General features: G+C 39.0%; 1 protein-coding gene and 1 long non-coding RNA gene across 3 annotated transcripts; one reads left to right on the top strand and one right to left on the bottom strand.

Annotated features, from left to right (window-relative positions):
• The first annotated feature begins 390 nt into the window (after positions 1 to 390).
• On the top strand, positions 391 to 4,986 carry LOC135261544 (uncharacterized). Of its 2 annotated transcripts, none has more exons than XM_064347982.1 (6): positions 391 to 441; positions 824 to 878; positions 997 to 1,409; positions 1,825 to 1,903; positions 2,293 to 2,430; positions 3,662 to 4,986. In XM_064347982.1, the coding sequence occupies exons 2-6, from the start codon at positions 868 to 870 to the stop codon at positions 3,681 to 3,683; spliced, it is 663 nt and encodes a 220-aa protein (XP_064204052.1). In that variant the 5' UTR covers positions 391 to 441; positions 824 to 867; the 3' UTR covers positions 3,684 to 4,986. The 2 variants fall into 2 exon arrangements, 1 of the variants encoding a protein (XP_064204052.1); XR_010331979.1 differs by having other exon boundaries at positions 427 to 441; positions 824 to 897.
• Positions 4,987 to 7,582: 2,596 nt separating this feature from the next.
• Positions 7,583 to 15,076, bottom strand: LOC135261548 (uncharacterized). The gene is made up of 2 exons (XR_010331982.1): positions 14,862 to 15,076; positions 7,583 to 9,406 (listed from the first exon to the last, which is right to left on the bottom strand). It is a non-coding gene; the product is annotated as an uncharacterized LOC135261548 (long non-coding RNA).
• Positions 15,077 to 15,237: the final 161 nt, after the last annotated feature.

Here is a 15,237-nt window from a genome sequence, read left to right as displayed (position 1 = left end):
AATATTGATGTTTATGTTTCTGGTACAGCCTGCCCCCTTTGAGTGAAATGGTATTTAAAAAAAATGTTTACGACAGTATCCGCTAACTCTCCATTTTCTGTTTTCAAAAATGTTATTCACTTTATAGATATACTTAATTGACAATTACGGGTATATCATCTGCTTTCTAACCCTATAAACAGATCCTTAAAACCAAGTTCAACCAATTAGAACATTAGTAATCCTCCAGTCCATTTCTGTCATAAATTCCATTTCTCTGTCTGTATCTGTCACATTTAATTACACCCGTTAAAAAAGCATAATTAGCATTTAAATCTCTCCCACTTTTTCTCCCTCCCTCTCACACTCCTCATGTCTCTGTTTCCAAGGCAACTAATGCTTTTTCCCTCTCCCTCTCTACCTCTCCTTTCTCTCCCTCACTCCCTCCTTCTGCTGCGAGAGGTAGGCACGTTAGCGTATACCGTGTCCATGCATGTGTGTGTCTTTGGCCATGCATAAATGATAGGATTTATTGGACCTGTATTTGAACAGCCTATCTTGACAAGTGCAATTTGTGTGTCTCCTAAGTGAAGAAGCAGCATGCATGTGTAGCCATGCTTAATGCAATGTTCTGTTGTGTTTATTCAGCCATGTGTGGAAAGTGTTCAACATCTTTTTTTATGTTTGCAAATTGTAAAACTGTGTCGGGTTTTGCGAGTGTGATTCTATTTGTACATGTGGAATCCTCTTCACTCACTCCTCTTTACCTCTCTCTGTGCCAGCCTTTCACCTCCTTGATCAGCCACTGTCGGAGTAAACCTGTCTCTTTCTTATTCTCATTCAGGAGAGATGACAGAAAGAGCAGCTTTGCTGTGAACAGCTGAAGCGATGGGGAGATGGTAAGAAGGAGCGAGAGAGGTAGCCAGGCTCGCATATGGCTTCACTGACCCTCCCCCTGTAGAATACAACCTAGTCCATCCACTGTACTTAATTAACCCCTCTCTCTCTCTGTCTCAGCCCCCTCTCTCCTGTTACCCGAATGGCTGCCCTCTGCTGTCTGCTGGTTGCAGTGGCGATTCGCCCCGTGTCATGTGACGAGGGGCAGAAAAGTGCAGAGAAGCAAGGGGATGAAAGGGAGCAGGTGAAAGTGACACAGAGAGGCTCGCTCTCATCTCAGCTGTCCGTCACAACTCAGGCCACTCCCACCCCACTCTGGGTGGTCGTTTGGGGTCCCACAGAGATGAACGAAGACGAGACAAGCCTCTTTGTGTCTGGCCAACAAATGGATCATTATCAAAAGGCAACCAAGCCTTGGAAACAACACCAGAGCGCTCCAACCAGTGGACCGCAAGAGAGCTTACTGGGAGAGAGAGAGAGAGACAACCATGAAGCTGGAGAAGGACAATTCAATAAGGAGGAACCAGAGGAAGGTAGGTGCACAAGACAATGGCCTGGGTTCTTCAAAACTTATATCTAAGTCTGACGTTTTCAACACTTTGGTGATTGCTAAAATGGTCAAATTGTGCATGTGAAGAAAACAAAGATGTTCAGTGTTAAATCAGCTCTTACAGAATACATAATCCTACTGTATCCCTATTGGACTTGTATGTACTCTGTCAGACAATGGACATTTTACTGTGAATGAAGAATAATGAGTCAAAACTAAGGGAAATGTTGACTGGATCCAGACCTACATGCTGTGATCACATAAATGTGCAAACCAAATTCTTCTGGACACCCCCCATTTAACTTTGAGCCTGCTGAAAATGAACCTTTTGGAAGAGCAATAGAAAATGTGTTTCCCTGTTAACTGGGACAGGTTACACTGACCTCTGTCTCTTTCAGTTGACCCTCAGTTCTATGTCACAGTGACCATTTCCTCAGTGTTAATTGTGTCAGCAATCATCATAACAGCTAAACTCTGGTAAGTGCTATCTGTGAATATCACCATCAATTAGACTAGAGTGGAAGCAACAGCAATCTGGTGTCATTTAGCCATTATGTGCATACTATATTGACTATGTGTAGAGGGTCTGCATTGTGTAAGCCTAACTCTTGCTATAAGTATGTATCTACATATTGCTGTATATTTTCCATTTTAAGACAATGTTATTCAGTAGACATTAAAAATTGAAAAGGAGCATATGATTAGACATTATCATTTCCATGCCACTCATACAAAACTATAGATTTTTTTTGTGCACCTTCACATTTTATATGAATTGGTATGCATTATAAAATAGGAAAATATATTTCTGAATTTGGGAAACGTTGTGCAAAACCTCCTTCCCTCTGCTTCTCCCACACCAACAGTTATGATCACAGAAGTTCCTGGCACCCCCCGCCTCTTTCCCCTGCTATGGCTCCCTCTCTTTCTCTCTCTCTCCCTTGTTCCCTGGCTCCAGAGGGAAGCAGACAGACACTACAGAGCACTCCCTCTGTCAGAGACAGGTGAGAGATGCAGTGCTGCTAAGCTGGACGTTGGCAGAGAGGGGACAGTGTGTTGGTGTGCGTTCACTGGGCATGTTCATTTCTGCATTAACTATGGCCCTTCGAGAGCCATTTTCATTGTTGCATTGTTTTTGATTCATTGTTATCACTTAATTGGTCAGTCAAGAACAGCGCATTCCACAGTTATCTCAAAACACGACATTTCTTGGATTTGAACTGGTTTCTAGTTTTGAAGTGAAATTAAATTTCTGCAATGCTGTTGATCTCCGAGGGCTAGAGTGAACATTAGTGTACGTTTGTCGTTGGTGTGGATGGTACCATGAGTGATTCAGTTTGCCTTCATATTCAAACATGTCTATATCATTTACATTTGGTCATTTCTGTAACAAAAATGAATACAGTAAACATTTTTCATTGAAGCCTCAGGAAATTGTCTAGCTGGGCTTACCAAGTGCAAAATAAGACTTTGACTGATTGATGCAAGGCTGATTTTATAAGTGCTTGGTACAAGTAATGCAGTTATTTTCTTTGGCTTATTTTCATTCAAAGCAATCCTTTTGTTTGCGAATGGATTTTTGTTGGATTTTAACAAAGGGGCTATGAAGGCTTTTTAATAATATCATAATTTGACAGTTAGGCAGCACCTTAAACAAAAATTTCTTCAAATACATTCTGTGGGTCAGATAGTTTAATTTTGAAATCATTCCATTGTTGTTCTGTCTCAATGTGAAAATTTGTAACTAGCGATGGTTAGTCATCTGTTCGCACTTTTCTGATGACCAGGCAATCTTTAGAGGAAGGTTGAAAACTTGTCTTTTGAAACTGCATTTTGGTTCTGTCAAGTCAAATTTTCCTTTAGCCAGAAGTTCTGTTTAAAATTCACGGATCTTCTGATCCTGGTTTCCACTGGTACTTCAGTTCACATTATAGTACTGTATTATACATTACAAGACAAAAACTTTTTTGCACTTCCTCTGACTTAATATGATATCTCTTTCAGACCAGCTTTGTGCAGGACAAAAGGTTAATTGCAGTGTTTTGTCATTCAATGAGCCTTTGATTTGACTGTCACTGTAACTTTCTGCATCTATACTTGTGTTCATTTAACCTTATTGTTCTGGATAACACCACCTGCTAAATGAATTACTATAAATGTGAATGTAATGTAGAAGAACGATAATTTGTTCATTATTTTTGAAATGGAATAAAAACATGTTTCTCTCCTCTGTAGAATGCCTGAGGTGATCATTTAAGAAGACTCAGAAGATTGTTTTAAAATTAAACGATTGCATTTCTACTTTGTATTTTGATCGTGTCAAATAGCACTTGTACATTATTTTGTTTTTTAAACCGTGAGACAAATAGGTGTCCATAGTTGAATTTGTAAAGATAATCTCAGCTCATCCTGCTCCGTCTGTACTGCATATGTGCATATATCCTGATATTACATCTGTTTTGATGCCTTTATATTACCCAATGTATCCCTCACTATTGCTTGTCTTAGAATATGTTAACTTCTGTTGATATGTACCCCGTGACTTCCCTTTTTGGGGCCAAGCCATACGTGATGTGCTTATTTTTTTAAAAACATATTATTAAACCATCCAAAGAGTTGTTTCCAAGAAGCACTTTCTGTTCCTTAAATGTGTGTGCTAATGTCCAGCAACCATTGCATTCCAACGAAATGCCTCCCAAATTGGATAAATAGTGTGAAAAAGAAAATGAAGAAGTCATTTCAGGCTATATGTTTTCAAAGTTTATTAAAGTAATTGAAGAAGGTTTGGATTCGCTTATTAATATGAGGCATCTTGTAGGCTTACTTGCCAAACAGATGCCTTTACTTTCCACATTCATTTTATCTGACTGTTAACCAAAAAAGTTTTGCAGTTTGAAAGCTTTCTTATGGCACACTCATTGAGAAACACTTCCTTAATCAACAGTGCAGAATTTTCAAAGAAGGCCATTAATTTCTATTAAAACCATCGCAGCTAGACTTAATCTAGCACTGTCTCCGTCATGCAGCATGTCTGAAGTCCCATTAACGGCCAGCAAAGCAAGAAGCCATAAGCAACCAAAGCATTATTGACAGTCTACTGTGTTGTGTACCATGTTAATTAAATGACTCCAACTCCAACTCCAGCTTGCTCTAGCTGGAGACGATTTCTATAAACACAGATCAGTAACACACTATGATTTCTGTTGGATGTTCATTCAGCAGTAGTACGCCAAGACACTCTCAACCAGTGCTAATTTAATCAGAACTCAATGCACATTAACATGCAAGCAGTCCGATGTTGAAAAGTAATATTATGCCATAAATATTGTTCCATTGTATCAAAGCAGGATTCAGTCCTCTATATTTTTTGTGGTGGGTAATATTTATTTATTTATTTATTTATTTGGGGGGGCACACAGGTGTTTTATAGTGTTCATGTCAATCATGGTTTGGCAGTATTGCTGGTTCTCATGTGTGGGTCTTTGTATTGTAAGATGTAATCTGTATGTGATAGTGTGGTTCAGAGTGAATGACACATGCAATAAAACTGTTCCTCTGTGTCTTGAGACTACCTGTACTTGGAATATACTGTAGTGGGACTTGGGAGCAATCTGCTGTAAATTAAGAACATATCCTGTGCTGGTATGTGGCCATCATACAGTTAAGCCTAACTGGACCCATAATTAACATTTTGGAAAAAAAGTTATTTGATAAAAGATTTGAAAATTAAATTCAGCCATTTTTCCTAGCTGGATATACAAGTCACAGAATTCAATTGTCTTTGGAAGGCAAATGTTTGAACGTTTGTTAACACTTTTGTTACCACTCAGTAAATGTTTTGTGGTGTCCTTTGTTTTAAATGAATACAAACGACAACCTAAAAGCCTACTTACATGGTGGGTACACAATATTTCTTGGTAAAACATATAGCAGACAGAATGAAGTAAGCCTAATGCTTTTCCCATGTAATTGTCTTGGCAGGGAACTGAAATTATATCCCACAAAAATCAGGATTTGTAATAGAACAGAGAGTATAATGTCTGAGGACACAATGCACAATAACTAATTGCTACTTGTTGGATACTACAATTGATTGAACTGACTGGATTGATCCTTCAAGCAAGAAATGTTATCTTGCTGCACCAAAAATAAAAACATAAAAAACAAACAAAAAAACTGCCTTTCTCCGCCAGTAAAAAAATGTAATTAAATAATGAACAAAACTACAAACAGATGAACAAAAAAGCTGTATATACAGTACTGTGCAAAAGTCTTAGGCACCTGTGAAGAAAATGCTGTACAGCTAAGAAGCTTTCAAAAATAATGAAATGAAAGGTTATAAATATCGAAAAAAATAATATGAAGAGCAGTAAATGGTTAAAAACTAAATAAAATCAATGTTTGGTGTGACCACCCTTCACCTTTAAAACTACATCAATTCTCTTAGGTACACTGTCCTGCAGTTTTATAAGAAAATTGGCTGGTAGGCTGTTCCAAGCATTTTGGAGAACTTGCCACAGTTTTTCTGCAGATGCTGGTAGTTTCGCTTGCTTCTGGCCCTCCAGGAAATCCCTTGATCAAGTTTTTATCTGAAAAATAGTCTGTTACTTAAAATATTACTTTATTTAACAAACTACAAAAATGTATCTATAAAATTTCATTTTTTGGAAAATTCATGTTTGGAAATCTCAAATTTTCTCTTTTCAACTGAACACAAAAAATAAACATCTAAGACCAAATATATACTATACATATTTAAAAATCTAGGGTGCCTGAGACTTCTGCACAGTACTGTACTTTAGGTGCCTCCTAGGAAATATTCAATGGGCGCTTTAGTTGGAGTCAAATGGGGAGCATCATAAAACGGCAATATCCTTCCATGGCTTTTTTTCAGAATGATCAATTTTAAACTGAAAGGGATAACTAATATAGAAGTAGAGCTTACACAGGAACATATGCTACGCTGCAATCACACCCTCAGCATTGTGTAGCTGTGAGTTTGTTCACAGCTCCCATCTGCTCAGGTCACCTGAAACACTGTGGCTGGTTCTGAGAGAGAGAGAGAGAGAGAGAGAGAGAGAGAAAGTACAGACTGAGTGAGCACAGCCTCACTATTGAAAAGGGGAGACACAGGAAAACCTGGTTCCCTGCAGAGCAAAGGCTGTGCTGCCATTGCACCCTCAGTGAGCCTGAAACAGAGCTACACTTCCTCACCAAATGTGAAAAGTATAAACATCTTAGAGAAGCACATTTTTAAAAATTCGGATTAATAACAAAAGGTTTTCTTAACCTATTAGATGAAGAAAAACTACCAGTCCTACTAGGGGAGGACTCAAAGAGCTGTGAGTTAGCAGCAGTCTATGTTGCTGCCTGCCATAAACTGAGGGACAGTGAGTGACAGTTACCTGACACACATTGTTGCTGTTATATCTGATGACAGTTTATTTGTTTTGTTTTGTGCTGATATTAACAATCAGCTTTTTGATGGCTATATTTATTTTCTACTTCCATCCACTATATTTTCTACTATTTACTGTAGTATGTTTTCTAATTAATGTTTGGCTTTTCAATGTTTAAACGCTTACTTTGGCAATATGTACAGTGTTACGTCATGCCAATAAAGCCATTTGAATTAGAATTTTGAGAGAGAGAGGGAGAGAGAGAGAAAGGGAGAGAGAGAGAGATTTCAGTAACTCAAAGTTACCTAATAGCACTGTAACATTGTGTGTAACTGTGAGTGCAGAGACTGCTTCTTCATGGCTCATGCAGCTGAGTTTTAACTGCCTTGACTCTGCCATCATTGACTCTGCCAGCAGTCTCAGGCTGCGCATAATTGACTACGTCTATTATGTTCAGTTCGATAAGATCCATTTTAATTGAATAAAATAATGAAGTCAACACTGGAAGTTTTCGAACATGGCTAGGACCTTAACTATTTCATGGTATTACAAATTGCTTGCTTTTTGTTTAGTGTTATTAACCTTACGTTTTACTTTACATGATGACACATAGTGGTTCAGATGGCCAGGTCCAGCACAGTTCCAGGCAGTTTTATTGATATTCTATTGTATATCACATGAATGTGTATCATTGTCATTAATGCGTATTTTGTCATGCTGATGAGGTGTGTCAGAATCAGTAGCTGATAAATCCATCTTTCGTTTGACATTGACTTTATTTTCTCACCATTACAGTCTGCAACACAGAATGGAGGATGGAGATTAACACAAAACAATTAAAAAATGCCTAGCAAAACCATTAAGAGAATATTAAATTAGATGACAGACTTTCGGTCTTTTAGTGTTAATGGATTATTCAGCCATTTGGCAACTAAATGAGCATGTCATTACTTGTTAAGAATGCGCTATGCGTTATTCTCCAGCACAGAATAACTGGTAACACTTCCATTATTCTGAAGGGTGTGTTTCTGCTCTGTGAACATCTGTGAGGAAACAGAGTGATGTGTCACAGTCACAAGGCTTTCCTGCATTTTGATTGGATGGAGCCTGAGAGTGGGTGGATAATTTCGAGGATGACATGCAGGGGCAGAAGAGGGAGTTAGAGACAAGAAGAGGAAGAACAGAAATTAAACAGGGGAAAGATCAAAATGTTGATCAACATGAACTTTATCCCAGAAGTATACCCATTTTTGACTCAACAAATCTGCTTACCAAGCCAATAAATGAACCAACAAACCCAGGAGAGCACATGATGTGCAATGAACTGGAAGTTTATCTCAGAGACCTTGGCCGCTGAGTCATTTTGAATAATAAAATTAGTTGTACAAACTCATAATCTGGGCTTTTAATGAAAAACAAACAGTTGAAAAAATGTCCTACTTTTCCAGTTATTGCTCCATCTTTTTGGCTAGCCAAGTCAATATGGATCCTGATTGCTGTACCATCAGGAGATGAAGAAACCAAAATGACCACTTAATTTATTCACTCTGTTATGTTTTTTTTAATCCAGTTGGTCAAAGCAAGAATAAACATATTGATTTCACATCAAAACATCTGCACAAGTCTGTTAAAACGTTTGGAGGGACTCTAATGCCTGCAAATAGTTAGAGATTTTCTTTTTCACTTAAACAGCAATAACAGCAACAGTGAATAAAAGTTTCTTAATGTCAGTTTGTGTGGTATTTTTGATGTCATTGTTAAGGCAAGTCAGTATAAAACCCAGATACTTTCAATGAACTTCAAAGGGAATATTCTATTCAAGCAAAATATTTGACTCAAAGGACATTCTATGTCAAAACTGTGTTGATGAAAAATTAGTACTATTAAGACAATAGTAAGGAAAAAAGATACTTCCAAATATATTTGATTTTACTTCCTTGCCCCCTCTATTTCTATATCTCACATGGTGAGGCGCTACATAAAGTCCACCAGAGCGCAAAAATGTTGCAATGGCTCCAGCTCAGCCATGCTGTTCCTAATTAAACTGACTTCCATTAAACCCCTGGAACAAAAACAGTGCGGGCACAATAAAATACAATTGTATCGGTACCGCGTATAACATCCATAATCATGTTGCATCCCTTAAATGAAATTGCAGAATCGTACCCTAGCACTAGACTGTGTCAGCGTACTCATTCACCAGGCCCTGAAATTCAGGGGATATTTATGTTGTTTGCTCCACCAGAAGAGAGCAGATTTAAGTGTTCTTGCTCCACATCCACTCTTGTATTTCTTCATTACCTCTCTCACGCCACGCTTCCGTCTGATTTGGACGAACGGCAGAAATTGCAAGACGGGTGGTGCGAGCTAAAAATGAGATCGCCTTTGATGGAAAGTCACCTGTGGCAGCATTCCTTCCTGTTTCTAAATTATGAGGGCTGTTCTCCCGGTCCACCTCTTCTCGTGATTCTGGCTCTTGATTCTAAGCTTGCGTCTGGCTCTGGACTTCGCTCCAAATCCACATCTGATTTTCATTCTAGAAGGATTCAAATGTTCTACCAGGCAATAATCTGCCTGCTGTCTGAAATAAATAGAACAATGGATTAACCCTTTATTACAACAGACAACACAAATAAAAAAAAAATAAAGGCAGGCATTCATGTAATACTGGTGACCGTGTGCCAGTTGTCAAAGACATCCAAAATATATTTCCTTTCTTTCCTTACATTAAATATTGAATATTAGTCTGCAGAGTGTTTGCGAGACACCCTTAACATTCCTAAATTGAGGGGGGGGGTGGGGGCAGAGAGTAATTTGATGGGAATGATGGAGCTTGGACTGGCGTGATAGCTGATGCCTCTCCCCCCACTTTGCCCTCTTGGCCCTTACTCTGCAGGAGAGTCCTGTGGCCCTGGAGCTAAAGGGGGTTACATTCCCCCAAAAACAACTAAATCACAGGAATTTCAACAGCTTATGAAAGCACAAGTGCAGACCTGAGGGAATCTAGCGAGAGAGAGAGAGAGAGAGAGAGGGAGAGAGAGAGAGAGAGCACAGAGATCTGAACAATGCATGGATGAATCCAAAGTTTATAAATAATAAAAAAAATGGCCTTGCTATTGAAAATGCAGTTCTGTAACTAGACCTAGCTCTGATTCAAAATCTCAGTTCTCAAGTCTGGATCTAGCTCTCATCCAGGTTCTGGTTATGTTTGCACTCTTTTCTGATTCATATTATAACTATTTTCGAGCTATAGCTGTCTGTTTTAAATCATGCAAATGTTCACAATGTTTCTTTAGAAAACATTAAAAGGCAGTGATCTGTAGTATTTTGCAGTTTTCCAGTAGTTTTTCTCCATACTCAAAGTTGTTCTATCCTATATATGTTTCTGCCAGTATGAACTCACTGTAGAGCCTGTGCTTGCTGTTCAAGAGCCATTCTTGCATTTAATTTGTCTGAAATGATGAATGAGGTGGTTTGATTCCTTTTACTCAAGATCTTTTCATCGGTAGCAGCAATAAGGGCAAAATCAATAAAAATAAATTAATAATAAGCAATAAAAGCAAAAGCAATAAAAGGATGTCGTTATTTTCTGAGTGACTGAAATTCAGAATGTACTGCAGAGATAAAAATGAAATACAACATATGCAGACTATGGCACCACCAGAATATATTAAACAAGTATGTGTGTGCCTGTGTGTGTGTGTGTGTATGCGTGTGCGTGTGTGCATGTGTTCAGAAATGTCAATGGGGAACAGAGGAGAAAAAAGAATGGGCAAGCCTTAGCATGGACCTGCCATTTTGACTGTAGTAAGCAAGTAAAATGTTAATACTGGTTTTGGATGTAAACAACCTGTCATGGAGAACAGGCCAGAAGGCAAAGTTAGACGGAACTGGAACAAGGACAGATTGTGACTGGATGGCTCACAACTGCCCAGGACAATGGGGTGTGAACAGGGGTGAGACTGGGCCTTCAAGTAAGCTAGTTAAATTGTGCAGTATATCACAGCACAGATGATTAACTTACTCCAAAGTTGGTCCAAAGATCGCTGATGCGACCATGAACCACAAACACATGCGACGGTTTGTTTGTCCAGTTGGCATGCTGCAAGTTTACGCAATCTGCACAAAAGAAATCCTGGCACCATCCCATCTGACAACGATGAGTGTAAGTCAGTTCACTGTGAATGTTGATTCTCTTTTGTCTTTTTGTGCTGCGATGGATTGGCGGCCTGTCCAGGGTGTATTCCTGCCTCTGGCCCAATGCATGCTGGGATAGGCTCCAGCACCCCGTGTGACCCTGCCCAGGATAAGCGAGTACAGATAATGGATGAATGGATGGATATGCTGCTGGTCATATTTTAGCTCACAGCTGTGCGGCATTCTAATCAAATCGCCACAGCAGAAGTCAGTATGGTGAGTAATGTAATAAGCGCCACATACTATAGACCACCACAGTACATATGACATGCCTTTAATATCTTGAATCTAGACAAGTGAACACTACAGGTTATGCATGTGAGAATTCCTTGTTTTTGCCTGTTCCAATTATCCTTTTGTTTTATGAAAACCCCTATGCAATAAAAAACGATCCCTGGCCTTTAGGATAATGTAAGTTCCACCATACAATTCATGTTAATTAGACCAAGAGTTGAAATCAGATGTACACATAAGAGCTTTACCCTTGGCCTGAAAATGTTTTGATTATTAAAACACCCAAGGTTAATGATATGCTCAGTTTTAAAACAGCCCAGATGGAGTGCATTTTAATGATTGCATATGAAAATTCATGGACTTTTTAGTTGAAATAGGAAACAGTGCACACGCATACGAATTGAAACACAATGTACCTAAATGGATGGATTAAGCAATTCAGTCTTCAAAATACATATAATCATTTGTAATTAAAAGTGACTGCCCATCAGACAATCTTTTCAAGCTAAAGCTTACTTTGTTCTTTTTATGTAAGATGGCAGTGACATTACTCAAAGAAGAGAAGTTGTATGGGAAATGCAGTGCTCCAGCTTCTCTTATTAACAGTGGCATTACTGCTTATTGCTTATAATGCTGGAACTAATTATAAAGATTGTTAAGCTGCTTGCACAATGTGTATGTCTCCTCCTATTATGATCAGCTTTTTTTTTTTAGAACTGTAAAGACTTCCTTCCCAGGGGCTTAGAGTTGTTACTGTGGTGATTGGCCAACTGCCGAAGGAGGCTGTACCTGATTGGCTGACCTTCAAGTCAAATTTGAATAGCTGCCGAAGAACAAAGACCCCCATGAGCATAAGCATGGAACTCATCTCTTGTGTGATTTTCTTATAAACATTGTGCTAACTTTCCTATGTGTTTTCCATTAGTGTCCCACATGTAAACCATGCATGCATTAGAGAGTGTATGTACCCCTTTAATTTTATAATCACAGTTTCCAGAAGGCGACAGACTAGGCTAGAAACAAGAGAGACTAGAGTAATGTACATGCCAGTCCTTGTCGGAGAAGGACAACGAGGATTTTCACAGTGCTCAAAATGCTCAGCTTCAGTTCTCCATTGCACAGGCACAAGTGAGAAATACAGATACTCGCCCCCTGCATGGGTCCTGTGGAGACACATAATTAGTTGTTACCTCTCCGGCACTGGACATCTACAGGATGTCAGAGAAAACGCAGAGGCTCAGAGCTCTCCAGCAGGGCAAGGAGAGCGGTAGCTCGGCAGAGAAAGCTACAGCACATGGATCACTGAGGCCTTAAACAGAACTTATGAAGGCTCTACCGGAAACAGAAACAAACAGAGAGGGAATGATTTGGAAAAAAAGAGAATGGTTAGTTGGATGTGCGGAGCATTTCTAAACCGGCCATTGCTTTCCATTAGTGCTTACGCAGGGGGTCACTTTTAAACAATAATTATTAAAATAGTTATTTAAAAAGGAAAAGAAGAATGTTTTCGTAATTAATTTTTGTTTCTGAGCTGCCATCATATGTGTCTTTGAAGACAAAATGATGTGAAAACAATCACAATTTGCATACAACTATGCAGTAAATGTGAAATTTAAGACACTTTATATGAGTCTAACAAGGATCAAATCTGCTAATCATACTAATCTATATCAGAATTGATTTAATACTGAAATATTTACTGTCTGTATGATTTCATGATGTCCCATTCCTGGACTGGTCTCAAAATCCCCCTTTGATTTGGCAAAAATTCTTTTGCAATGCTTTCAATGAACTCATTTACAAGATGACCAGTTTTAAGAGGAATATGGATAAAACTATTAAGCAAGCTGCAGTTGAGAAATATGCCTTGCTTCAGTTGCCAATGTATCTTGAAAATGATGGATGATCAAGGAAGATAAAACAGTTGCAGCTGAATATTGTATGAAAACCTGTTTCCGAAACAAAAAAGTTGGAGACTTTTTTCTTGCAACTGAGTTTATTTCTCAGAATTCCAATTTTTCCTGCAATTGTGTATTTATTTCCCATCAAATTATTTTCCCCTTGTAATTGCAAGCTTATTCTGCGCTATTTTATCGACCACTGCATAGGTCTACTGTTAATTTCTCTCAATTCTGACTTTATTTCTCACAATTCTGACTTTTCTCACAATTTCAAGTTTATTTTTTGCATTTCTGACATATACTCTCGTAATTGCAAGTTTATTCCTCCAGCAATTCTAACCACAGCTGCATACAGTATTGCCTTTGATAGCTGGAGAGACTAACATTATCTTTTTTTCTGCTGTCCTATCTTTTTTGCTAGGATCTTCAGACTAGTGTTCTGTGCTGACTCCGGCCTGGCAATAATGACTTTGAGCCAAAATTGGCACAGACCCATGCAGCCTGGAGTCGCTGGCTATCTGGTTTTAGCCTACTTAAAATATGATAGTCTATCCATCCACTATCCATACCCGCTGATTCTGGGCAGGCTCGGGGGGTGGGGGGTGCTGGAGCCTATCCATTGGGCAAGAGGCAGGATTATACCCAGGACAGAGCACACTTCACTCACTTTCACTCACACTCACGGGCAATTTAGAGTCTCCAATTGACCTACCTGCCTGCATGTCTTTGAAATGTGGGAAGAAACCCAAGCGAATACGGGGAGAACATACAAACTCCACACAGAAAGGCCCAGGCCGGATTTGAACTCAGGAGCATCTTGCTGCGAGGTGACAGTGCTACCCACTGCACCACCGTGCCACCCATCTCATTCATCCGCTCTTCTCTAGCTAGCATTTAAGTTGCTTCATTCACAATTCCTCTCTACACCCACAAAAATCTATCTGATGCTACTGCAACATGCAAGTACGCTACATGTACCTCAAAAACAGGCTTTGTATTAATACAGTGGAAAGAAAAAAACTGTGAACCCTTTGGAGTTGGGTGATGCCACAAGACAATGGCCCAAAACATATGAGTAAATCAACAACAGAATGGTTTAAACAGAAGAAATTTCATGCTTTGGAATGGCCAAGTCAGAGTCCAGGCCTTAAGTCAATTGAGATGTTGTGGCATGACCTGAAGAGGGCTGTTCAGGCCAGGAACCCAAGAAATATCAATGAACTGAAGCAATTTTGTAAGAAGAAATTGTCTAAAATTCCTGCTAACTATTGTGCAAGATTGATCAGCAGTTACAGGAAACATTTGTTGGTGGTTATTACTGCTGAAGAGGTCCTACCAGTAACTAGATACAAGGATTCACATACTTTTTACAGCCTGAACAGGGAATGTTTAAGCAATGTGTTCAATAAAGACATGGAAAGTGCAATTGATTGTGTATTAGTTTTAGCAGAATGTGTTTGTATATTATTGTGACTTAGATGAAGATCACACCTCATATCACGAGTAATTAATGCATAAATACAAGTAATTCCAAAGGGATCACAAACTTTTTTCTTGCTACTGTATATTTTGCATAAATACAGATTTTACTGACTGAAATATCGTCGCTGGGTATATCCTGAGCAGAATGAGGAAATAGGGGGTGACGAGTTGTTTTGGGCAAACCTGCAAAACTGGCAGATTAAAATATAAAAACTACATTACCTCTGTTGAACAGCACGGTTAATGGAATTGCTCCGGGAAGGATTAGGCGCATCAACTTCTATTGAAATGACCTAGAGTTCCTGGCGAACCGTCTTCTTGGCTAATAACCACAGCTCAGAAACTGGGAAACTCTCATGGACATGTACATAAAGGTTAAGGTCAAACGAAAAAAGCAAACAAATTCATAATTTACAGAAGGCTAATGTGTCCTCTATGAATCATTGGGTAAAACGGGGGTTCGTGTACTTGCAACCTCTAGTGGTAAAAACACACTTGCGCATGACGCACTTTGCTTACGCCAATGCACACATATGTGAACACGCGTGTACACTCTCTCTCTCTCTCACACACACACACACACACACACACACGCAAA

Source organism: Anguilla rostrata, chromosome 8 (genome assembly GCF_018555375.3).
Source record: "Anguilla rostrata isolate EN2019 chromosome 8, ASM1855537v3, whole genome shotgun sequence".
NCBI classification, from domain to species: Eukaryota; Metazoa; Chordata; class Actinopteri; order Anguilliformes; family Anguillidae; genus Anguilla; species Anguilla rostrata.
Note: the sequence above shows the minus strand (reverse complement) of the source record. Positions and strands in the feature narration are given on the sequence as shown.